A 24,394-nucleotide genomic window follows, 5' to 3' on the forward strand; every position below is an offset into this window, starting at 1 on the left:
ATTATTTGTTACATGAGCAAATTGTCAGTATTCGAAACTCGCTCAAAGGCCGCAGCCCGAGTTATCGCTGGATCAGCACCAGGAGGAAACCCACTCTGTGGCGCGGCGTCGATCGTTTCCGACGACGGACGGGTGTCAGAAGATCAGTTCCAGAGACGAACCGTGGATAGGGAGGTGCCATGGCTTTTTTGAGGCTATAGCAGTGGGCGGTTATTCACGGGAGGTATATTTAGACTTGCTGGTGGTGGTGGCTGGAAGGACGAGTACTTTTAGGAACCTGGGGTAGGATTAGGTGGAACTGATTGTAAAGCTTAAGCTAGGGTAACGAATGATTATATGCACGCTTGACCATAAGTAGCTTCAAATCCAGACATTTTCCTTCCTGTAACGCCGATCCCCGACCGAGTAAAGCAGACCTTTTTCGTAGCTGTTCGTAACGAGGACGTGTCCACTTAAAACGCCGAAACGAAAGTATTTACATGTAGAGAATTATTAATAAAGAAGTAAAAGGGAATAGAAAGCGCACATATCCCAAGAGAGATCAAGCAAAATCAATCATATCGTCGATGCTCGCATCCGAGAACAAGGTGCAAGTGGTGCTCAGAAGACTCTGCTCCGAATCGCGACGAGCGGTGTCAAGCTCCTGCATGGCCGAGTCTGACAGCTGCAGAGATTCGTCAAAGTCCAGCCCTGCCTGCTGCTCTTGTTGCTGGGTGGCAATCGAGCTATCCGGCGACGAGGATAGTGGTCCCGTAGGATCACTCAACTCCGGCGTCCGCAGGATGCGATCCTCCCGGTGCGTGACCTGGCTGACCATCTGCTGCAGGTATGTCTTGATGGCCTGGTCATCGCACTGCGAGTGTCTCAGGAGTTCGTCTTTCAGGTATAAGACCTCCCCGTGAAGCTGGGCCACCTCGGCCTCGAGCCTGGCCTTGTTCTCCGCGGCCACTTGGAACTGGCCTTGCAGTCGGTTTGTGTTCTGACGCTTCTTTTGCCGACATTTACTGGCGGCCATGCGGTTTCGTTCGAGGAATTTCTCCCGTTTTTCTTTTTCTTCCTTGCTTGCATTGTTCTTGGGTTTGGGGGGGTTGTTGCGTCGTCCCGATCGCTTCGGGGTTTGTGGTTGGGTAGGTGTCGTCTCGTTGGAAGCGGGTTTAGGAGGCCACGAGGAGGTAGGTCCTAATAGAGATTCAAAGCTTTGTTCATCGTGTCCAAGAGAAGCCGGCAGCTCCAGCCAGTCTGGCACTAAAGGGTTGTTGTAAAAGACTGGGGAGGGATCGGCGGCTGTAGGGTCTGCAGCAGACAGAACGTCGGGGCCGGGGCCGTAGAGACCGAGTTCTGCAGTCATTTTCTTTATTGTGCGTCTTGAAAGCCAGTGGTGAACCAATTTTATGTTGATGAGAAGAAGTGATAGAAAAGGCGCTGGATGGAAGAAAAGTATGAGTGATCGGTTGACAAGAAGGTCTAGACCCAAGCGAGCAGTAGGCGAGCAAGGGTCATGGCTACTATATATACGGTGCAAATGCAGGAGGAGCGTTCCAGATCCGGCCGGATCTGGCACCACAAGGCAGGGAACAATGAGGAGAAACAACAAGCCCGGGGTGGTTTGTAGGACAAGTCAAAAAGGTCGAGAAGCCAGTGGGAGGGAAGCTGGAACTTGTATCCGTCATAGACTTGCGGGATGCACCCGCCGGACGAGACTCCCTTGCAATGGTGATTGGGCGGTGAAGGGCGCCGGAAAGCCTGCGGTTGTGGGCCTTCCCACGTCATTCCATCCCGCTCGACGGGCGACCCTCAATCTGAAGGAATATTGCATACAACTGTTTCAAAGGCCGAGCCATCGCGATATGACGTTTACTGCTAAGCTTCAACCCAATGAGAGAGCTGCTGTCACCCACCTCGCAACCCCCCTGTACCGCTCTGGGATGTACCACCTCAACTCATAGCATGTTTTGTGGGTAGATGATGCACCGCCAAACGCAGTTTGTCCCGGGGCATGCGCCCCCCCGGAGCGTTTTTACTCAACATAACTCTAATCTTGCCGGTTGCATTGGGCCTGCATTTGGGAAGAGCTTCCCACTGAAGAGGCCTGTATGCATTTCCGCGGGGACGAAGAAATTTCTGTCCTCACAACGCCTTCTTCTTTCTTGTTTCCCCAGACAAGTCCAAAATGTAGACGGGTGCTACTAACTCAAGAGATGCTGCAAAGAGCAATCCAGAACTTCAGAACCCCAGATGACAGGTTCAAATCAGGGAAACCAGGGAGATCTGTCGATCAGCGATTAGATAATCGCCACGATCCTGATCGAACGTTCTTTGGACTACGGTGTAGTTATGAACTGGGGCGATCGATTGCAAATCTCCTCTGAATCGTCATCCATCTCATAATCCGCCATGGTTTTCAGCCAGCCGTTTGGGGCCATCAACAAAAGTACCGTGTGGCGAACCTGTGGTACGAGCGTTGGCATCCAAGAATCTCAGGTTTTGGGCCCTTCCCCCCCCCTTATCCGGTTAGAAACTTGTGGGTACATCGGGTTCCCACGTGACAATAGGCGCTTTTCTTCCCTGAAGCGTCAGCCCAGGCTGTCGAGCATCTTAAGTTGAGTGTAAATCTTTGAGAACCATGTCTGACAATTCAGGTAGCGACATCACGGATAAATGTACAAAATCTAGCGAAGTCAATCATTTCCTGACTTGCTTCCGAAATTGGGGAGAAGTGACGTCAAAGCGATGCATTTCAAAGGAATCAACTAGAGCTATACAACCTTAGACAGATATTACTGCCTGAGGCATCAGTTGCAGCACGCCACCTTCCCAATGCGGAGCAACCGGGCGGGAACAACGCTAACCTTATGCGGAAGGCGTCTGACTAGTATTGATGCCTTGCTGCCTGGACATTTCCCAGTTATGATTAATAAATGCTTTGGTTTGCTGGTTGATGACTAGACATGTCAAGGTAATTTGGTCTAGCTTCCATGATTGAGCAAGGCGTGCAACACATCTTGTTATAGCGCAGATGTTTCCCTACACAGCAGGACTGAACTGCTTTTGCTTCCCTGGCCATCTGCAATGAGGAAACAGACATGCACGTCCAACCCACTGCATGCACCGAGATTCCATGTTTTTGAGGAATCCGGAAACATTGTATCTGCCTTCACCCATAGGTAAAGTATTTTATTTGGTTTGAATAGGGGGTTTCCCAAAGAGTATATATCCTCTTGCCAAAGGCTTGAATGCCGTCGCGAGACGTCAACCAACCGTTCTGTCACAAGTCCGCAAGTCGCAAATGAATATAGAGTATTATGCGCGGCACTAGGAACAAGTCTTAAAAGCCGAACAAGAGTAGGCTCATTCATTTGTCATATGTGCACTATTGTTGGTAATGCAATTGCAGAACTTGGATATTAGTCTCATAATTTCAAGCAGTTAACCACAGATCCTTTCGAGTTTTGTCCGGTCTACTTGGGTCAAAGTTTGCTATCAAACGGCTTTTGAAGGGGTTTCAGTGTTCCTGGGTTACGTGAAATCTATGCAAACCTTTACCCCGTGTCTTAATGATCCCTATAGTGTTGTGGGGTACCACACCGAGGCCTAAGGATCACCAGTACTTCATTACTCGCCTCAAAGCCCGCCGTGGGTCTATATACCTGAGCAGCGTGCCAAGAAGTATAGAATAGCCGCCTTGAGGTTCGATGAGGCTCGGGATGAGCCGTCTATCAGCCTCACACAATAAGATTTGATATATGGAACCGACTTGACTCAGGACATTCTGTAAACTGGTCATGTTCAGTCTCATTCCCGTCGTCATCCTCATTGCCAACATCAACCGCAACCGCAATCGCAACAACTACGCAAAGAGAGTATTGGTTTCGGAATATACAGCATAAACGGAACCGAGCGGCCTCGTCTAGAGATTATGTTTTAGTGTTCAACCGATGAGATGGCATTTTCTACCAACCGTAGGATGATTCTCAGAGGGAAATGACCCCTAGCACAATCAGTCCCACGAAGCTAGGAGGTTAGGGGCTATCTGGAACAAGCTGATATACAACTCACACCACCCGGATTTGAGAGATGGCATTCTGCCTTCCAGAAAGCCTCAAACAGCACGACCGGGGCTCACAATAGGAGACAATCTATCACCCAATACATGGTTGACGATAGTATCGCGTCTCGAAGTGGTAAAAGCTATCACCCTCTAGCAATTAGTCGATAGCTTCATATGATAAAAACCATACAAACTATCAGATCATATCTGAATACGGTATATGTAACATGCATATTCGGTGATTTGCGACGAAAGGTACATTAACATGGCGTTGAGACCGGTTTTATCCAAGCCTAGAAGGACATCATATCGTAGTGGCAACACTTACCGAGGCCACCGATAGTGTCGGTTGGAAGACTGGGGGCTGTTTTCACGGAGGTATCCGGGTTCAAAATGCCGAAATTTCAACAACTGCCCGGGGCTATATACTGGTATTACAGTTATTTCTTGGACACTCGACTGCCGATGAATGGAACTGGAATTATAATCGCAATTTGAGATGTCTCTGATTGTCTGCAACCTACGAATATCAAAATCGCCTTCAACATAGCCGATCAAATTCCAACCTTTATCGATTTCGTGCCAACATCTTATTGGTGTTAGCTTAAAATAGCGCCAATAGCGTACTTTTGCCACGAGCTACAGAGTGCTTAGCGTTCTTGGCATCGAGTCAGCCTGCCCCCTAGAAAAACGATCTTTCTGCCTTGATCGAGAGTGAAAATTGATCTTCAGCTCCAGTCTCCACTGATCGGGACCGGACGAAGACAAACAAGAATGGTTTCCACCAGGAGCCGGCAGATCACCTGTCTGCTTGTTACACTTCTCTTGGCCTTGCAGGTTCATGCGATATCCCGCATGCAGCCCATTGGAATTGACCTTGGGCCAGAATTAGTGTGAGTGATTATCTATCTACCAATAATGGGACCTTTGGGTCGATCTAACTCACGAGGAATGCTAGGACGGCGGCGTATGCCTATGATACCGATAATGTTACTATTATATCTGCCGTCAACGCTGTGGTAGATGACCCTTATCGAGATATCATGCTGCGCTTGCAGCTGCTCTATTCACAGGAACGTCCGTCGCCGTTCGCAAAGAATAAACCTGCAACCTCTGGCACTATCAAGGCAGCCAAGAGGGTGGTGCAATCTATTGTCTCTACGGGTGAACCGTACCTACCGTATCTGCACGACATGGGCCTGCCGCCCTGGCTCGGTGGTGCAATGTCAATGGCAATCCGTACAATCTCTGCATCGTTAGGAGCCGGAGACAGGTATTTAATCGACCCTGTACCACCGGAGGACATCAAAGGTGAGTTCGCCAGAGTATTCCGGCAGGTCAAAGAACATGCAGAGACAGAGCACGACATTAGGATCCGATCCGCCTTCTTCAGCTCCCCGAGTTTCTTCAACTCCACATTGAATAACCTAGTTGTTGAAGCAGCCAAAGAGGTTGGTATCAGGGCCAGTACTATTGTTCTCCCAAGGTCTATTGCTGTTACCTACACGTATGACGACGGCCGCAGTGGCGGGAAGGGCATTCGGTACTTAATCATCGACCAGGGAGAATACCACTGTGACTTGCATACCGCGCATATGGGAGAACCAGACGATGAATACAGGATCAAGGAGGTTTTTCTTCCGATGGAACCCTTCTCTAGCGCGAATATCAACAGACGGCTAGCGGAGAAGTTGATTGGCGAGTCAAAGGATATGAAGAATCAGGTCGCATGGGGAGCCAAGAGGGGCGATCTCTGGCAACCTATTAAGAAGGCACGATTTTTGATCCGAGATGACATCGAATCTGAGATAATGGGAGTGGAGAGATTCGAAGCACAGCATTTAGACGAATATCCCCTGGACTTGATGAACTGGGGAGACGGGAGTGTTCAGGCCGTGTTGAAGTGGGAAGACGTTCAGAAAGAGGAAAACGAATTTGTGGACGCGTTGGCATCAAATATCAAGACCGTGATGGTTGCCCTGAGAGGTTAGCATTCCTCCATTCCGCATATTGATCAAGAATGGCTGTGGCTAACATCGGACAGGATGGCGGAACCAGGAAAGTCAAGGAACACCCAATGATAGTGAGACACCAGAGGAGGTTGATCGCGTCGTCATCCTAACCTCGCACTACGATGGACAGTTGATCAAGAGAGCTGTTCAGTCAGTGGTTGGGGAGTCAGTTGAAGTTATTGGGGGCACTGTTCGTGGATTTCAGTTGGCTGCAATAGGTGCCTCACACGTAGCCCTGGCGACACATCGCACTAAAGCATGGACGAACCCGGGATCGTCCAAGAAACACGACGAGCTTTAGGTTAAGTGTATGGATACACGGGCAGACTATCCCTTGCTGCTTGATTGCTGAAGTTGCTGACAACTCCTTTTGTGATATACTTATGTGGAGCAGCCATGGTTGCAACGATGTCAACAACAGCATCAACACAAACACTTTTTGGCTCTTTGAACAGATGCGCTGGCTTTGATTAAACAGCATGGGATTCTCGGATCTTCAAATGTCGGTCAAACCCGCAACCAGCAGAGTGTTATTCATCATCTCCACTTTTTCGTCACAGTTTCCAGGACAGAGTGGATCACCCGAACCAAACAATTCATTCAATTCGCAGACTCTGCCGGGACATTAACCGAGTTCTCCAGATTCAGGCACTGGAAGTTTCTGCTCGGAGGCGAATTCGACCGAGTTGCATTCAAAAATCGGAGACTTTTGGTCAGCACATGGCTGTGGCGGTGATCAGCAACAGGGATAACCTTAAATTCTTCTGCCAGACCAGAGCAGGGGGTTGCCTGTTGAACTTTCCAAGTCTCCGGGTTATAAATTATAGGAAAAAGTTGCCGGTATATTAGAAATCAAACCTCGGGTCATTTTGTGCTTTGCAATCGATGTAGACATATCCACTTGTTCCGAGAGAGCGTATAAAGTACCTTTGCCCCTGTCAGATCTTTAATCTCGTTCAAGCATAATACTGTATTCATCCTCCCAAACTTAGACACAATGGCAAACTGGCCCGACGTTCCTACTAAGCCCGCCGAGGGCATCTCATACTTCACGCCCGCTCAGAGCCCGCCGGCCGGTACTGCGCGGGATCCTCAAACGAGCGGAAAGCCCATTCCGAAGCTATTCAAGCCTCTCACCATCCGCGGCACCACATTCCAGAACCGCCTCGGAGTATGCACCCTTTCTTCTCCTTTTCCACCAACCCACCTGCTGACTTGTTCTCTCAGTTGGCTCCTATGTGCCAGTATGGCGCCGACGACGGCCACATGACCCCGTGGCATCTCGCCCACTACGGCGGAATCGCGCAGCGCGGCCCCGGAATGATGATCATCGAAGCCACGGGTGTTGTCCCTGAAGGCCGTATCACGCCCCACTGCGTCGGTCTCTGGAAAGATTCCCAAATCGACTACCTGAAGCAGGTCGTTGAGTTCGCCCACTCACAGGGCCAAAAGATCGGTATCCAGCTGGCCCACGCCGGCCGGAAGGCCTCCACCGTCCCGCCCTGGCTCGGCGGCGTGACGGCCACGAACGCCGTCGGCGGGTGGACCGACAACGTCAAGGCCCCTAGCGCGATTCCCTTCGCGGAGGGCGAGATCGTTCCTAAGGCCATGACTAAGGAGGATATCCAGGAAGTTAAGGATGCGTGGGTGGCTGCGACTAAGCGCGCCGTGCAGGCGGGTGTTGATTTCATTGAGATTCACAACGCTCACGGATACCTGCTTTCTTCGTTCTTGACGCCCTCGGCGAACCAGCGCACGGACGAGTACGGCGGTAGCTTCGAGAACCGCATTAGACTGTCCCTTGAAATTGCCCAGTTGACTCGCGACACGGTCGGGCCTAACATGCCTGTTTTCCTCCGCGTCAGTGCCACCGATTGGTTGGAGACCAGCAAGCCCGAGGAGAAGGGTTGGAAGTTGGAAGACACGGTGGACTTTGCCCGGGCGCTTGCGGCCCAGGGATGCATTGATCTGATCGATATCAGTACCGGAGGTGTGCACAGCGCGCAGAAGGTGACGTCTGGAGCTGGATTCCAGGTGCCTTTTGCGACGGCTGTCAAGAAGGCGGTTGGCGATAAGATGGCTGTCGCGGCTGTCGGTATGATCAACAATGGAAAGCTGGCCGAGCAGATTCTGAACGAGGATGATTTGGACGTCATTCTCGTTGGACGTGCCTTCCAGCGTGACACTGGATTGACGTGGCAGTTTGCTAAGGACTTGGACGTTGAGATTGCCATGGCTGCCCAGATTCGTTGGGGCTTCACGAGCTTCCGCAATGCTTCAGAGTATATCCAGCCCAACTCGATGAAGGCATCCATCTTTGATTAGACTTGATTACGAGTGATAGCATGAATGAGTACTAATAAACTAGACTATACCTATAGACATTTGAATATTATTCACTACTTGAGTGAATTTACTCGGCAAATTGGCAGACATAGGATAATTGAAGATTACACATGTTGCAAATTCAAAAGATTCAACTAAATCAATAATAAAACGTAAAAAGGAAGCATCCCAGGGAGTGTAATTTGCCGACTAACGTCTGTAGACAAGACGGTAATAAAAGCGGCTTTCCTGTTGTTTGCAAACCAAAGGAATGTTGTTCATCCACAGTCAAATACCGCCCCCCTTTTCCTAACCGATCAAATCAAGCCTACACTTCCAGTTTGTTTGCAATGCCAACAACCAACTGCGATGCATAATCCCGTAAGCGCGAAAATGAGGCAATGGGCTAGAAAGGTTCGCCTGTCACTAGTACATTTCTAACCCATGGGGATCAACGTCTCCCTAGGTGCTCTCTGCATCCCGCTTATAGGATCCATAGGTGGTATAAGGGGCGTAGGACTTGTATGGAGCGTAACTTCCATAGTCGGTTGGAGGTGGAGGAGGAGGAGGGTGGTCATCGTCTCCCCTCTTCTCCTCTGCGTCACGCTTGTAGGTGTGGTAGTCCTCGTAAGGCGCATAAGAGCGGTAGGGGGCATAATCTCCATATCCATCGTCTGGAGAGCCGGCATGATCTTCGTGGCCGGCGTCATCCTCACCCCGTTTATAGTTGCCATAGGTTGTGTAAGGGGCATATGACTTGTATGGAGCATAGCTTCCATAATCGGTTGGTGGAGGAGGGTGGCCGTCATCTCCCCTCTTTTCCTCCGCATCTCGCATGTATTGTCCGTAGGAGGTATAGGGATCGTACTTAGCGTAAGGCACGTATCCGGCGTCGTCGGCAGGATGATCATCACCGGCCTCGACATCCGTCTCTGCTTTGTCCGCGACGGGAAGAGCACTCACTCCTACGATGAGAGCGAGGAGGAGTTGTCCGCGCAGGAGACGCATGTTGATGGAGGTGGTGGATTGGACTTGGAAGGATGAGATTATTCTTGATTCAATTCTGAGTTGGCTATTTCGATGAAGAAGCTCAGTTTGGGGAATTCGATTCCGTCTATAAATAAACAGCCATCTTCTTACGATGAGGGTTTGAATGAAGGACCAGTCTCCGTCATGATGACTATTATATTTGAATAGTGATCATGGTGTCTCTGAATACGAGATTTGGTGGAGGTCATGAGGGGGCAATACTGGTCATTGCAACATTCTTGGGATACCGTGATAAACTCTAATATTGGCAAGTTACATTGTCCCTTCAATGGTATTGTCACAGGAAGCTGCAACAAAAATAGAATAATCATAACCGAAGGTTACATCCGTTCGTTCAGCCTTAAGCCATGTACTGTACCGTAGGACGTCGATCAACCGTTCGTGTTCCAACCTAAATCACCGAAGTCTCGGAAGCCTCGGATACCTCACCCACGGCATGACATGCAGGCGCAAGAACAAGAAAGCTTACTTGACACAGAGGAGCTCAATTCATCAGTTGAACATGCTCGTGTTCAAAATTAGACAAGTCGGAGTGCGCGGTCGAAGCTTCTCCACATTCGAAATACGAGGTGAACATGAAGTCTTGACGTCAGGGCATGACAGCTCCAGCCCTAGGCTCTACCAACGCAAAATCGACTTATTGGGGGTTTATCATGTTCAACTGCATCTACAGACCACCTCAAATACTCATTTTTTGACTTATGAGAAACAGACTGCTCAATTGATCGCTACCTAGATTTGAGCGATTTTCCTGCAAGATGTCCTACTCACCGATCGAGACAGATGCAGGCACAAACAAGAATTTGCTGTCGGAAGAAGAGTCGGCAAAATGGGGACCCGATGAGAAGGTCAAGACAATGAGATTTCCGTCATGGTGGAAGGTGATACTTTACCCTATAGTCCTTGCCATTGTCTTTACCTTTGGGGGTCTGGCGGGCTACCGTTGGAACGATATCGACGGGCTATGCAGTCACCACGTATCTCAATATTGTAACTCACCCCTCTCTTGCAAACAGGGACAAACTGACTCTCCACAGCGCCCTTATTCAATGACGTCGATATCAAATATCATGTTGAAGAGTTCAACGGGGAGTTCATAAACCAAAATATATATCGCCAAGATGCCAGCCCCGAGGTTGATGCAGCATGGGAAGCGCTGGGAACTGACTGTGAGCTCTGGTTTCTCTGTTTCTGGGACATAGCCTAACAATGTAGATCGCCCACTGCGAGTTCCACCAGAAGATGGTGAGAAGTCTGGCATCTCATCCGATCACGTCAAGATCAACGATGAATATGGCGGGGGCTACCCTGCCAACTTGGAGGGACTGCACCATCTCCATTGCTTGGTAAGATATCAACTTCACAGAAAAGATTATAATGCTTATGAATCGATCCCAGAACCTTCTTCGCAAATCTCTATACTATAATTATGACTATTACCACGAACGCGGCGAAGGCGCCTTTGTCAATGCAGACCATGTAGTCCGCATTCATGTTTGTATGTGCACCCTAGAGCCTATCCAACTACAATCGCTGACGAGCCTCAAGCCCACTGTCTCGATATTCTTCGTCAGCAACTGATGTGTACAATTGATACTGGGGTGCTAGGCCGGGTATGGGTCTTTCCCGACGAACCAACCCCGTTCGTAGACTTCAACACCAAACACAAATGCAAGAATTTCGATGCGATTCGGCAATGGGCAGAAGACAATCAGCTGCCGGAGCAGCCTCCGACAAACTTCATCCAGCAGCTCCCGAAGAAGGGAGAAAGGGTTTATAAGGAGATTCCGTGAAAGGATGATTCTTTTATGTACAACTTGATCCACTGGTCATGATAAGATATACTCTTTCTTATATTGTTAATAACACCGCTCGAAGCAATGCATCTATTATTGTGCAATATTTACCTATGGCTATCCATAGCCAGAACTATTAACATCCCTACATTTCACTAGGAGCAACCAAGCAGCCAAGAGCAGAAAATGAAAAAGTCAACGGTGGACACAGTAGAGACTTGCCAAAAGTTATCGACTATGACCTACGTTTCGACGATTTGGGTACCAATCTTCAGGTTGATGCTTCCGGCTCACTGGTAGTACAAGGACGTGTTGAGATTTTGGGATTCGGAGGTTCGCTCTCTTGGCTTCGTCGACAATGTATCATATCCAAAATATCATAAATTTACCATTACTCGTGATTGTATCGATGTGATGACAATTTCGCAATATTTGACTATTTAGGACGTGAGATATTTGAAATCACGTTTCAAGCTCGGCGATTCGCCGGCTCAAAGTTCCGTCCCATCATTTGCCCTATACACCCATGGATGCGCACTAGTTATAGGTGTCTCCCCGTGCGTTTCTGACGTATACATCACAATCTTTCAGCACTTTCCCCTATATGGAAGAGAATTCAGGTGACCTGTCTTAAGGCCACAGAGATGATGATCAAGTGGGAACCGATGTCGTGTCGATAATGGAAAGATTTGTCACTATCCAAGTCGCATTAGAATGGATCGTAAATATTTTCCATTGTCCTCAGTAGCCAAGCCCTGGCACGCCGGTCAGAGCCCCAAAGGACACAAATCAATTGGGCTTCATTGTAAGGTCCGTGGATGTTGGTGCTTTGACCGGGGCGTAAAATTGAACAGGGGCTTGGTCACTAAAAAAGCCACTTGATGGTCGCCTCGGCGTTAGTTTTCTACCAGTAATAAACCGCAAACCTTTGTTGGATTCACCACATTCCAAATGGATTGATCAATCTCAAATTCTTATGGCAAGTTCGGGGCCGGGAAACAGAAATCTCACGACCAAATTTCACTCATGTACCTAATACGAATTTTCGCTGATCCCCGAATTGTTCTCCGAACCTGTGGTGATAGAGTCAGTTCCTCACGCTGCCAAGATAATAGTTCGGTCCTTTTGCTCCCCTAATCCCCCTATGGCTTGTTGTACATTGACAGATCTACCATAAACTTCTTGGATCCTGGTCCTTGGCACAACCTAGAAACCAACATTGGCCGTATAAGACTATGTCAAAAGTGATCCACTAGAGACAAGCAGTTGGAACACTCGAAGTCTATATTATATTATCTTTCATACTCCTTGCCCCAAAATAGGTACCTATTGTTACGATAAATAATGTTGAATTCAACTGAGGGCGCACTGAAGCCGCAACCATTACCGGAAGATACAATCACTCACGCCGGCTGGATTATTCTGAGCATTGCACCACCCTTGACATTGTTATCCACTCTTTGTGTCATTTTACGAATACTTTCCCGTCGAATGGCATCATCAATTCAGATAGATGACTGGATTAGCTTAGCTTCTCTTGTTCCTGCCTACGTTGCAATGATTGCTTGCATGATGTCGGTCACGGTCGGACACGGGGGCTATCACGTAGTGCAATACAGCAAGTCTCAGCTGGAATTCTGGGTCGAAGTAAGAGCTAAGCATATTCAAACCCTCTGTATCTCTTGCATATTCGAAAGTGTATGCTGTTGACAAAAGCAGCTGGAGAACTGACTGCTCATTGACGTTGTAGCTGAACGCGATCTTCAACATGATGTATCATGTAAGCATTGCGTTAACGAAAATATCGATATTGCTCTTTTATCGCCGGCTTTTCAGACTGCACCAAGGGGTGTTAACTCTTATATACACCCTCATTTCCCTGGTTATCTGCTATGTTGGAATATCAGTCGTGGGTAACTCCTTTGGCCTCACGAGGTGGAAGGAGCCATCCCTGGGAAAGGACGTTAAAGTCATCAGAGCACTTGACTACTCAATGAGTATTCTAAACGCAATACTCGAAATAACAGTTCTCATAATCCCCCAGCACATAACCTGGAGAATGAGATTGACACGAAGTAAGAAACTTCTTGTCTCGGGCGTGTTTATAATAGGAGGCATGTATGTTCAAATCTCTTAATTTTCCCTCTCTGGGGCAGGAATATACAGACTGTCTAATCTTTTACGTGCACAGTGCCTGTACTCTCGGTATCGTGCGAGCTGTGTTCGTAACGACTGTCTCGCCGATGGATCTGACCAGTAAGTGAACACCCAACAGCATGCCAGGTTTCATGTTATGGTCAAGCTGAGATCAGCGGAATATAGATACTACCTTGATTCCAATCACATTATCCGAAGCAGAGATAAATGTTGGCATTATCTGTTCCTGCCTTCCAATGTTCCCACATCTCCTACGGCACTGGAAAGAGAAGCTCAAGAAAAGAAATAGTCATGCACCCAGCTCATACAGGACCTTCCGTTTAACCGTTGGGAGAGCCCCGGCTCGGCGGTTTCTTGGAGAGGCTGGAGTACAGGATTCAACTGAAGCTCTCAATCTCGCGCCCAGTACAATTGACCACGCAGGTAGCCACAATATGAAGGGCATGAAGAGCCCTCGAGTGCATAATCGGACACCGGAAAATTCTGACACTACTTTGACGGCGCGGGATTGAGTGACAAATATATTGCAGCTGGTGGAAACATCAGGCTGTTCCTATTCCATGTCTTTTTCTTCTACAGGTATTGGTAAAATTGATGTACTTGAAGTTTTCAATACTCTTTTGTCTGGCGATTCCAAACATATGATATCTGTTTATACCTGCCAATCAAAGCTGCATTGGAATTCGATCTTCCTATGCTTGGGGACGCGGCTGAACGCTCAAGGGCGGGACTTGTTATCGGGTACCCCAGTGGTCAAGCCGTTTCTGGGCCCTGGAGTACGTTAGCTATGTCCATGAAATAACCAAACCACTCTCAAGTCATATTTCCCTACCAACAGCAAGGGTCTGAATACTAAGCAGGAGTTGAACAAAGGGGTGAGATGAGTAATACATGGAAGCAGTACAGAGACCTTGTCCCCAGAGCACCTTGGGTTCTCGGCATCATGGTATTTTCGGACTTACCACCTACTTGGTTCTGGAAACTCCGATCCCTCTTCCTGGGTGGCCAGAGAGCAAGTTTCCTTTGTCTGATGTGTTGAAGAGAGTAGCGCCAAGAGTTGTACGTGAGGCGAATGATATTTAATTAAATATAGTTCGGGGATACAGGGCCGCATTCCGCCGAAACTTCCAGGCACAACCAGAGAGCGTTCGAGCGTGCTAGAGAGATCATATAAGCCGGGATAGGAAATAAGTAATTTGAGTGGCTTTTAGAAAGGAATATCCCAACGAGAGGATGTCCACGGGCAGAACGACTTCCTATTGTCTGTGCTGTCTCATGTTAGAACCGCGGTTTCTAGAGCTCAAGGGTTGGTGCGCAGCTCAACGAAGCTAAAATAGTCAGGGGCCTATGCGCACGGAGGGCCCAGAATTTCAGGCTTACATGTAGGTACCAGTCAAAACCTTCGAGCCCCTATTCCCCAGGCCCTTATAGGCCCAACCGGCTCGGTTCTGGTTGTCCAATTGGCTACCGTTCCGCCGGTACAAAGAAATATCTGGAACCAGACAAGCCTTCATAAGGGCGTGATGTAGAAAGTTGATAGAGAAAGATTATAGCTGACCGTTGTGGGGGCCACTGACCTACGGTTGGTGGATTAAATGAGCGATTGGCTCGATGGTCCATGTTTCCGAAATCCCTTCACTGCTCAATATATACTGACCTTGATGCTCCGCAAAGGAGAACGGAATGAAATCATTGAATCATCTTGCCAACCCTTCACGTACAGTTTATATTTTACCCAATTGTTGAAATGGTGACTTCCACTGCACACACACCAATACCAGATCGCTTCGGTTATGATGGCTTGAAATTTCTGATACTAGGCTCAATTGCACTGTTCGTCAGTATTGTATTTGTGGCTCTGCGCTTTCTTTCAAGGCGCTTAACACACTCAGTTAGCCTGGAAGACTGGGTATGTTTGGCAGGACTGTGCTTTGCCATTGCATTCTCGATTTCCTTTAGCTTACAATTGACAATTGGGCGAGCCGGATATCACCAAACACAGTTCAGTCAACCGCAACTGGAAACATACAATCAAGTAATCTCCTACCTCATTGACATGTTTGGTATTTTAATTGCAAACTAACAGTCTTCGCAGCTTACGTTAGCAAGCAACGCTATTTACATTTGTACGATAACCCTGGTCAAGGTATCTATCTTACTTTTCCTCAAGCGTGTATTCGCCGTCCACGGGTCATTTGTGCGGTTTATCTGCATCATGATTGCAGTTGTTGTCGCATATGGCTTCAGCACCACGTTCGCTATAATTTTCTCATGCACCCCAGTCGAGTCACTGTGGAAGACATGGCTACCAAAAAGGTGCACAGAGGCCAAGCCGTTGGTCTTCAGCGTTGTCATTATCAACGCAGTGCTAGACATTGTTATTCTGCTCTCTCCACAGCCACTCGTTTGGCGTTTGCAAATGGGCTGGAAACGCAAAATGCTAGTCTCGTCTCTTTTCATGGTTGGTGGCTTGTACGTGTTTTTGATCCCGTTAGATACGTACTTGTAGCCTAATAGCCTTATAGGGTTTGCATAATGAGCATTTTGCGTTTTGTTGCGTTGCAGCAGATCGCTCCGCATGATATGACATGTGAGTCTAGCCTGCGTGCGATGGGTTTCTCTTTGATACAAGAATGTTGATTGTTACAGATTCCGCAACCAAGGCTCACGCCTGGTCTCTGTTCGAGCTGAATACGTCCATATATTGTGCATGTATGCCCATGATACCAAATGTTGTCCGGAACTGGAGGGGCGAGCGCTTGACCGGCAATTCCGGCATGTCGGGCCCGTCCGAGATATATGTTGGACGTCCCCGTCGCACCTCGATATCACTCCTACAGGACTCTACTGAAGGCTTATATACGAATGTTGAGCTCGTGGATCAGAGGGGCCGACACGATGAGACTAAGAGCTTGTCAGTGCGAGTGCAGACTGATATACAGACTCATTGGGAGTCGACGTCATCCAGAACACGGGCTGAATACGTTTGAGTTTGCACATGTAAAGACTTATCATCTTTCTCTCCCATCCTTTTTAAGAAAGGCAGATAATTTATAAGCAATTCACAGACAGCCCTTTCAGTTTATTCCTCTTGCTTGTTTGTTTTCTCTTGTTCAGAAGGGACTGATACTAGGCTTTATATTTTATGCATGCCGTACCATATAGTCTAAAAACTACGAATGAGAGTGCAGCGGAAGCTTCTCCTCTCAATGTTGTTTCTGTTAGGTGACTTGTAAGAGTTGTAAGTTGTCCCCAATTTATTTACTCTCACTCCATACTTTGCTGATCGGGCATTTATCATGTGTATTGTGAGTGCATTCTATCGTCACCAAGTATGCGAATGGCCGCTGTTAGCTGTGAGCTCATGTTTATCGCGGGCATCCATAATATTGTCTTGGATTCCTCCACCATTCCTGGAATACGGACTGTAGTTAAAAAGAACATAAGCATTATATCTGCCCGAGTTACGATGTTACACAGCTTAACTTGCCACTTACAAACTGCACACAACACTTCTACTTTCATATAGTCTAGCACAGAGCCTCTGGCGTTTCAAGAAATTCCAACCCGCAGGTCGTTCAAGGGGATTTGGTTGCAAAATTCAACGGAACGGCTGTTCGAGCACAGGATACCGAGTGGGCTTTCCAAGAATCAAATGCTATGATGACTAGTGGTTCTCAAATTACCTGAGGATATATGACCTTCCATTTTGTGACACCATTTGTCACAAGAGTCATGCTTTCTTGCAGACACAATTATCTATCCACTTTCATAGCTCTGTGCTCATTATCTGAAAACCCCGTACGGAGTACACTGTCCGAATTACTTTTCAGCAGTGTTGCTATTTGCTGTTTGTTCCATCTTTTCCCTCCCCCTTCGTTTGTGGGAACGAAATACCCCGTACTTACAAACATTGCCTCTCAGACCACCCCCTCAATATGTCATAATCAGAAAATGACGCAAGCCACCTAGCCACCTTACAGGGGTCAAACAAAGAACTCCTGCCGGTTAGTCGGTCCTCCAGTTTAACCACTGGACTATTGGGCATCAAGCGTGAACTCAATTTTGCCGGATGGGGTTCCGTGTCACTGAGCGATTTATCTATCTTCTTTACACCCTTGTCATCTTGTTGGTGTGTTTCGTACACCGTAGTATTCTTTCACAGAGGGTACTTTTTTGTTGCTACCTAAGACCGCCAAGATGTCATGACTGTTTACCTATTATTATTATTGGCCCTGTGGCTGTTGGCCTTTTCCTTTTTAGGGCCCGTGCGGGTTCAGGTGCGTGTTTCCATTTTGGGATTAGTCGCAGTGCATCCCATATTATTGATACCTGAGGTGTCGACGGGCCGTTGCATGTCAAGATAGGTATATGGGGATGTTGTTTTACATACATTTCTCTCTATCAGACTTCTGTTTCTTTTTCGTAACACAGACAAGGCGCAAGCCATGGCAAACAAAGCAAGCTCTGCTCTTAGGACCGATTCATCCCTGCTTTTTATTTGGCTGAGTGGAGTGCTAATGGACGACAGAATGTCTTTCAAGGATTTCACTTTTGAGATGAGAATAGATACCAGGCCCCATGGGTGCTATCTCAAGATGTTGCATTCTAAAGCAGTTTGAGCGGCATGTTCTCCGGCGGAGTCTAACAGAACTATATCGTCTCAGGAATGAAGGGATTATACAAGGCTATTTACGTAGAGTAGTCATAGCCCTAACTTCTATTTCCGCGGACATTACCAAGGTATTCGCGTTATTAAAGTTGCTTACTCCTCGATTCACGGGCAGATGGCCGATAATACAACTTCTTAGCCTAAGAATAATATCTGCGACCATTATCCTCTGCCGGTTACGGGGATAATAGAATGGACGACAAGTAGTTGAATCATTCACCAAATACATCCCTGCTCAAGATTCCTCGAACGGTACCACTTGTCCTATGCAGTCAGTGGCTTCCTGCCCACCAAGCTCCATCGCGTGAAGGCCCAAGCTGACCCCTGCGCAGTTTCTCGGGCGGCCTCCTCCAAAAGCCCTTTCATCTGATCTCTCACGGGAGCCGTGTAGATATCTTTCCGAATCAACAACTCCGGGATCAAGAGGCTACATTCGTGCATCGGAACCAGAAGGTGTGGTGGGACTTCTTTCACATCAACTTCAATGTCTTCCAAACCCTGGTTGCGAAAGAGCGTGGGAAGATTTGGGACCCACGTGGGACGCAGTCTCGCATCGTCTCCCTGACTCAGTTTCAGGATTTGTTCCAGTGCATCGGCCTTGTTATGGGAGCTGGTTTTCTCGGTGCGCCACGTTGACATATCAGGTTCTGCCCATTGCAAGTATCCTCCTGGTTCTGAATATGTGAAGCTGTGTTAGGTATATGTTCATTGAAAGAGGATCTCTAGCGATGATGCATACTCAGGAGCCCCTGCAGTCTTCCAAGAACCGAGTTGACATCGTTGTTGGAAAGTACGAGGGAAAAGAGCCGAATGTGGACCACATCAAAAGCCTCAAGAAGGTCTTGGGGTGGATCGGAAAGAACATCCCACTGTCGAAGTTTTATATTAGAGGGCAACCACTCTGGTGGTGCGGTGGCCGCGAACGAAATATCCAGACCGTGGAGCTCAACGGAAGGTGGCAATTTATCAGTCAAGTCTGATAGCCAAATGCTTTAGCAATTCGATTAGCAAATTGGAAAAAGAAAACCGACTAGGTATCATACCCAGTGCCTGTCCCAATATCGGCAACTTTGAGGCATGGGTTCTCCGTTGGAATACTTGGGTGAAGAAGGTATCCAAACAGACGGACCCAGAGGTAGTGTTGAAGATTGATACTAGTGAAGAGTCAGCTGGCTGAATTGGCAATGAATCTCCTTGCGCCCTCAAAAACTTACCGATCGTTGTCGAGATAATCTCGTGGAAAGACATATTTGTCTTCAGCTTGCATCTTGTAGCGCGGTATGGGAAATTTTACCACGAGTGTCAGGGATACTCTGAGGAGAAGAAGGTGAGTGGGAAGCGCTGTGATCTCGATAGCCGGGAGCAAATCTAGGGAATGGGAAGATAAATAATCTCGGAGCTGATTGAAGTCTGATCCGTGATGTCACTGATTTCTGGATGATTCACGCCAAGAGTAGAGAACAAAGGATGGACGAGCCAATGAGTTCGCTGTTGAACTGTTAGTGTAGTACCAGCCACCCACGCCGTTGTAAAGCAGCAGGGGCCATGGATTACCCAATGATACGGAAGAAGTAGTCTTGTTGTTGTCGAAATCCCAACCATTTCGTACACCTGTATGTATCTCATTTGTTCATCGTGCACTGCATGGCGCCTAGTTGTTACAGGTGATTCAATTGGTAATCAGGAAACAGAAGACGCACGCGATAAACATAGTCTCAAACCTCGCTAGGAGGACCATTAGCGTTGGACAATGTGTGATCAACTACCTTTACTTCATAATGAGGTGAAGCACAAAGGCTGGCTATCAAACGGAATGCGGGTAGTACATCAGAGCTGTTGATAATACAGAGACAGAAGAGCCGGGTCAACGCCGAACTTGAACTCACAGGGCCCACTATCCTTGGACACGGTTGACACTCGACATGATAATCTTGATAAATTAAATGAAGCCCCTCACCCCTTGCGTGGCTTGGCATAATAGAGCATGCGTAACAAACAGAACCGGCTCGAGAGGACGATGTGTCTCTAGCGGAGCTGTGAATAAGGTCGTGTGGCCAACAGGGGCTTGGGAATGGATGATTGAAATCCCACTAAGGATCTATAATGGACAGAAGAGCTGCTTACGATAGACTTCAGCGAGGTTGGCAAGACGTGGCAAACTGGGTCTACAAGCCTGGAGAATGAGAAAGAGACTGGAGGTTTAATTTCAAACGCAATGGAAGTTTTTCTTCTGCTCAATTCAAGAATTATCCGGATGGTACCGTGGGGTCGACTCGCTCCAGCGCTCATTCCCGCTCATTTGATATTCCATCCCACGGACAAATATCTGAAGGCTGGCGCTCCCCTCCGATAGAATGTCTTGTACAAGCTGCTGATGCACCGACTCCCACTCCCGGCACATCGTCCACAAAACCCGCTGCGCTGCGGAAAATCCGAGCCCGGCCTCGTTAGCTACTACCGGTACCGCTGAGCAGAGAGCCGCGCCTTCCTGATGTAAGATTTGTGATGCGAGCTGTTCCTTGTGCCAGCTGTAGATATCGTTGACAATTGCAATGTGCTTGGCACAGTTGTGCTCGACAGGGGCCGCACGATGTAGCTCATCTTCGGTCAGATGAAGCTTCATTGTGAAGCGCAGAAGCGCGGAGAGCAGGCTAGAACGCCAACGTCAGCAAACGCCATTCAATTAGTGGAATTGGGAAGTAGAGAGCTTACCCCTGTCCCACGTCTCGTTCGCGGTAATCCAGGTATTTTCCGAGCTCGTTAATTCTAAGACGGGCATTGTCCGTCTGGGCACGCATAAAGGTAATAACAGACTGGAGCAGCATATCTGCGAGGGCTTTGTCGCATTCTCGCATCTCGTGCCACAGATCATACGTAATAGTTTCTACCGGAACTGTCCTGTCAGGGAGATGGTCCCCCCTGGATATGGCGATAAGCCGTTCATTATATGCAGAGCCATCCTCGAGCGAGATCTCTTCGAGACGGTCTGTGCAGCTGCGGTCAGCGAGGGTCATATAAACAATTCTAAGAGGCTCATACCATTGACCAGAAAGAGAAGTGTCAGCAACCGACATGCAAGCTCAATCCGGTCGTGCAACGCCTTAGGAAGATATAAGCACGTCGCACGCGAGAAGCCCGCTGCGCGAAACTTGGCCCGCTCAGCGTCACTGCGGAAGGGCCAGCGTTGTAGGAAGTATGCATCGACTTTCGCGGAGACCGCATGAGCATTGGGGTGGATCATAGCTGTGAGAAGAGATGTCGGTGGTTTGTGTCTGGTCAGTTTTGGCATCAACTCTCGATCCTTATCAATTAGCGAAACTCCCTGGGGGTAGGAAGTGGATAGCGTAGAAGGCACACTATAGGTACTGGCTAGCATAGTGTAGAATTCAAAAGCACTAAACTGTGTAACAAAAAGGAATATTGATCCATTTCCGAGAGAACATCGCATATTTATTTCCCGGCATGATCATGTCGTGGCGGCCATGCTGTCCCCACAGAAAGCCTTCGTACCAAACTCTGTGAATTTGGCATACTAGCTCAGAAGTTTATTCACTGCTGATTTGTACATCACTTCGTCAGGTGAGTGATAATGGCCGGTCCCCAAATAGCACAACTTTTACTCTAGTTCAATAATCGAGATGATAGGTGTGATATGGATAGCTCCTTGTGAAATCGTGGGGTATAAACTTTGTTAATGCAAACTGAAATACATAAGTTGAGTGAAATTTCCCGTAGAGGAAATAGACTACGTCTAAATAATTGCACCTATTATAGGCAAAACCATCATATACGGCGACGGAGGATGGCAATATCAATACTGCCACCGAAATCATTTTCGATTCATATCAAAGTTCATCTCTAATGTAATACCATAGCGCTCCTTGGCTTGTCTTCACTACCTGAGAAACAAGCTTCTCACACCCAAATCGTTATAATATAGCTGTCTCAATACTTGGCCTAACGGCTGAGATCACCATATATGCCAAGGAATTAAACAAGTGATGCAAATATAGAGCCCCCTAACTACCAGTCAGTCAATGGGATAACTAATTAATTTCGCCGTAGCAGTCCGAGCTACATAGCCCGAAAAGCGTGCTAAGAGCATCTTGTGATGCTCTGGCGCTGTTTTGGGGTCTAGAAGAGGATTCCAATGTTGTACCGGACGTGCCCAGCACAGCCTTTCTGTACACAGAGACACAGAGTTCATGGAAACCAACAGAAAAGACAGGATTGTTCTTGTGAATGGTGAAAGGTGTCTAGTTCCTTGGCACATTAAGCTAGAGTCATTGTTAGCTTTTGGGGTCCAAAACATTGTAGGCATGACCGTACATTTCGAGCCGCGCCATAGCCTGCTCTCAAGTGAGGCAAAATCTTGGCGATCGGCGCATGCTGATCAATAAATCTTCCACGTTTCCCACCAGGCGCCACTGTTAGCGGGGGGGTGTCAAACCACTTCTTCATCATAAGATTCGTTGGGAAACACAATGGCCTAGTAACCCGTTCGACTTGCTTCTAAAATTAACGCACATGTCCGCAGATCCCAGAAAGGCTGGCCGGTTCCCCACTTCAAAGTGTTTGAAATAAAGTCGTTGAGACAACTCTAACATGTTTGCAATACTCCGCAACTCAAACAACCAAAGCTTGTTAGCCACGGAGGCCTCCACCAAACCACCGCCATACCACCGCCCACCCCACATTGTCTGTCAGACGTGCCGGTCCAAAAAGGTATGCACTCTTGTGATCCTAGATGTAGCAACCCGCTGACAAGGCACAGTTGAAATGTTCGGGTTTTCGCGCCGACGGATGTCTACGTTGTCGAGCCTCTGAACTCAAATGCATTCCAGTCGATCGTCAACCTCGAAAGGATGTCACGACGAGGAAGAGCAATAAACGCATTCAGAGAACCAGCTATGGCCGACCACAGGATCTAGAGAGAACCACAAACAACTGTGGTCCGGTGGTGGATCCTTGTCCTCAGCCTTCAATGTCTCCGTCCTGTGACAGGGAAGTCGTGACCGAATCTTCAGAGACACAAATTAATGGCTCCTTAAACCTTGGTCCCTGTACTGTACTGTCCTCTCCTGATGAGGCTCACAGTCCAATACCAGGAGGCCCGCTGTCTACGTTGCTCATTGGTCGTTCCCACAGCGGAAACACTGACGCCACTGACGACCCGGCGATAGAAGCCCCAAGCCAGGGGACTGTCAGTCAGTTAGAGTCGCAGGATACGGAGTTATCATTGGAAAAGGCATTCGAGGACGTCGCCACTGAGCCTTCCCCGTTCCAATCCTGTCAATGCACCGAGGAAGCACTCGAACTGTTAGAGCAAGTATGCGTTCAAGGCAGGGAACGGTGGTCCACCTTTGGGGGCTCTAAAAGTTCTACGTTCGAGAATTGGGCCACTGTACGCGCCGTAGTCCTAAGGCTGGGGTTGTTCGCCACTTGCTTCGACTGCAAGGATGTGCCGCGGCTGATGACGCTCCTCGTTTTACTCTCTGAGCGTCTTTGCGCTGTGTTCCGCATCACTCTGGAAACCACCCCCTCAGAGGACGTTCTAGGATCCGGAGTCCCGAGTCGACAAGAAATATATACGTATTCTGATACATTGAGAGGATACCGAATGTCACATCGCACTGATGGGTATGACGACCCGACTGTTACGCTATGCTGCGGCAGGTACAGCCTGGATGTATCGGAGGAAACATCGACGCTGTTTATCACCTTGTACTTGGCGTCACTGCAGCAATTCCGCAAGGCACTAATAATCTTGTGGGATCGGGCGCAGGAGGAGCAGTCCCACGGGCATCTGGAAACTCTTCGAAGTATCAAGGAACAGTTGCATGCTGTATCTGTAGCCATGAATGCTCGGCTCACGGCCGAGTAGTGTTAGTTGGAGGCGACATAGCGTAGGTAGACAGATTATTCAGTGCACAAATTGATACATAACCGCGTACAAGGAAGCTAATTATCTAGTATGATAAGACTATTACTCTACGTCTAACCTTTATCCCACATATTGATGGGATGGTCCTTTGCTTGATTCTCTGGGATGAAATCGCACCCCCAAAGTTGGTTTCCACCACATAACGTGCAGGCGGCTTTCAATCTCCCAGCCCTTGGTAGGATTGACCAACTCGGCATCGAAGGCGAAGTACATCTTTGCTAGGACCAAGGATATCTCGAGCATGGCAAAGCTGTTCATTTGTTAGTCAATAGGACAGCAAGGCAACTAGAACGGTATTTGAAAACCGACTTTCGTCCTAAGCAGCTCCTCGGACCTAGTGAGAATGGCTGGCTCGCCTATCTAATATCGGTACATGTCGGATCCAACCAC

General features: G+C 48.1%; 8 protein-coding genes across 8 annotated transcripts; 4 read left to right on the top strand and 4 right to left on the bottom strand.

Annotated features, from left to right (window-relative positions):
- Positions 1 to 541: 541 nt before the first annotated feature.
- On the bottom strand, positions 542 to 1,348 carry LDX57_010550 (bZIP transcription factor; the record flags this gene model as incomplete). The annotated part of the gene is made up of 1 exon (XM_046092297.1): positions 542 to 1,348. The coding sequence occupies one exon, from the start codon at positions 1,346 to 1,348 to the stop codon at positions 542 to 544; it is 807 nt and encodes a 268-aa protein (XP_045948275.1).
- A 3,555-nt stretch (positions 1,349 to 4,903) lies between these two features.
- Positions 4,904 to 6,499, top strand: LDX57_010551 (uncharacterized protein; the record flags this gene model as incomplete). Its single annotated transcript, XM_046092298.1, has 3 exons — positions 4,904 to 4,941; positions 5,007 to 6,034; positions 6,093 to 6,499. 3 exons carry the CDS (start codon positions 4,904 to 4,906, stop codon positions 6,359 to 6,361), a joined length of 1,335 nt encoding a protein of 444 aa, XP_045948276.1. The 3' UTR covers positions 6,362 to 6,499.
- Positions 6,500 to 7,057: 558 nt separating this feature from the next.
- Positions 7,058 to 8,385, top strand: OYE32_4 (NADH:flavin oxidoreductase/NADH oxidase; the record flags this gene model as incomplete). The annotated part of the gene is made up of 2 exons (XM_046092299.1): positions 7,058 to 7,231; positions 7,288 to 8,385. 2 exons carry the CDS (start codon positions 7,058 to 7,060, stop codon positions 8,383 to 8,385), a joined length of 1,272 nt encoding a protein of 423 aa, XP_045948277.1.
- A 462-nt stretch (positions 8,386 to 8,847) lies between these two features.
- LDX57_010553 (uncharacterized protein) lies at positions 8,848 to 9,393 on the bottom strand (the record flags this gene model as incomplete). The annotated part of the gene is made up of 1 exon (XM_046092300.1): positions 8,848 to 9,393. The coding sequence occupies one exon, from the start codon at positions 9,391 to 9,393 to the stop codon at positions 8,848 to 8,850; it is 546 nt and encodes a 181-aa protein (XP_045948278.1).
- An 800-nt stretch (positions 9,394 to 10,193) lies between these two features.
- On the top strand, positions 10,194 to 11,228 carry LDX57_010554 (oxidase ustYa family protein; the record flags this gene model as incomplete). Its single annotated transcript, XM_046092301.1, has 5 exons — positions 10,194 to 10,425; positions 10,473 to 10,604; positions 10,651 to 10,781; positions 10,834 to 10,933; positions 10,984 to 11,228. 5 exons carry the CDS (start codon positions 10,194 to 10,196, stop codon positions 11,226 to 11,228), a joined length of 840 nt encoding a protein of 279 aa, XP_045948279.1.
- A 7,096-nt stretch (positions 11,229 to 18,324) lies between these two features.
- Positions 18,325 to 19,327, bottom strand: LDX57_010555 (uncharacterized protein; the record flags this gene model as incomplete). Its single annotated transcript, XM_046092302.1, has 4 exons — positions 18,325 to 18,734; positions 18,800 to 19,050; positions 19,104 to 19,214; positions 19,275 to 19,327. The coding sequence occupies 4 exons, from the start codon at positions 19,325 to 19,327 to the stop codon at positions 18,325 to 18,327; spliced, it is 825 nt and encodes a 274-aa protein (XP_045948280.1).
- A 972-nt stretch (positions 19,328 to 20,299) lies between these two features.
- On the bottom strand, positions 20,300 to 21,301 carry LDX57_010556 (uncharacterized protein; the record flags this gene model as incomplete). Its single annotated transcript, XM_046092303.1, has 3 exons — positions 20,300 to 20,711; positions 20,773 to 21,046; positions 21,100 to 21,301. 3 exons carry the CDS (start codon positions 21,299 to 21,301, stop codon positions 20,300 to 20,302), a joined length of 888 nt encoding a protein of 295 aa, XP_045948281.1.
- Positions 21,302 to 23,044: 1,743 nt separating this feature from the next.
- Positions 23,045 to 23,944, top strand: LDX57_010557 (uncharacterized protein; the record flags this gene model as incomplete). Its single annotated transcript, XM_046092304.1, has 1 exon — positions 23,045 to 23,944. One exon carries the CDS (start codon positions 23,045 to 23,047, stop codon positions 23,942 to 23,944), a length of 900 nt encoding a protein of 299 aa, XP_045948282.1.
- Positions 23,945 to 24,394: the final 450 nt, after the last annotated feature.

The sequence above is a fragment of the Aspergillus melleus genome (genome assembly GCF_016097325.1).
Source record: "Aspergillus melleus strain CBS 546.65 chromosome Unknown contig6, whole genome shotgun sequence".
Taxonomy (NCBI): domain Eukaryota; kingdom Fungi; phylum Ascomycota; class Eurotiomycetes; order Eurotiales; family Aspergillaceae; genus Aspergillus; species Aspergillus melleus.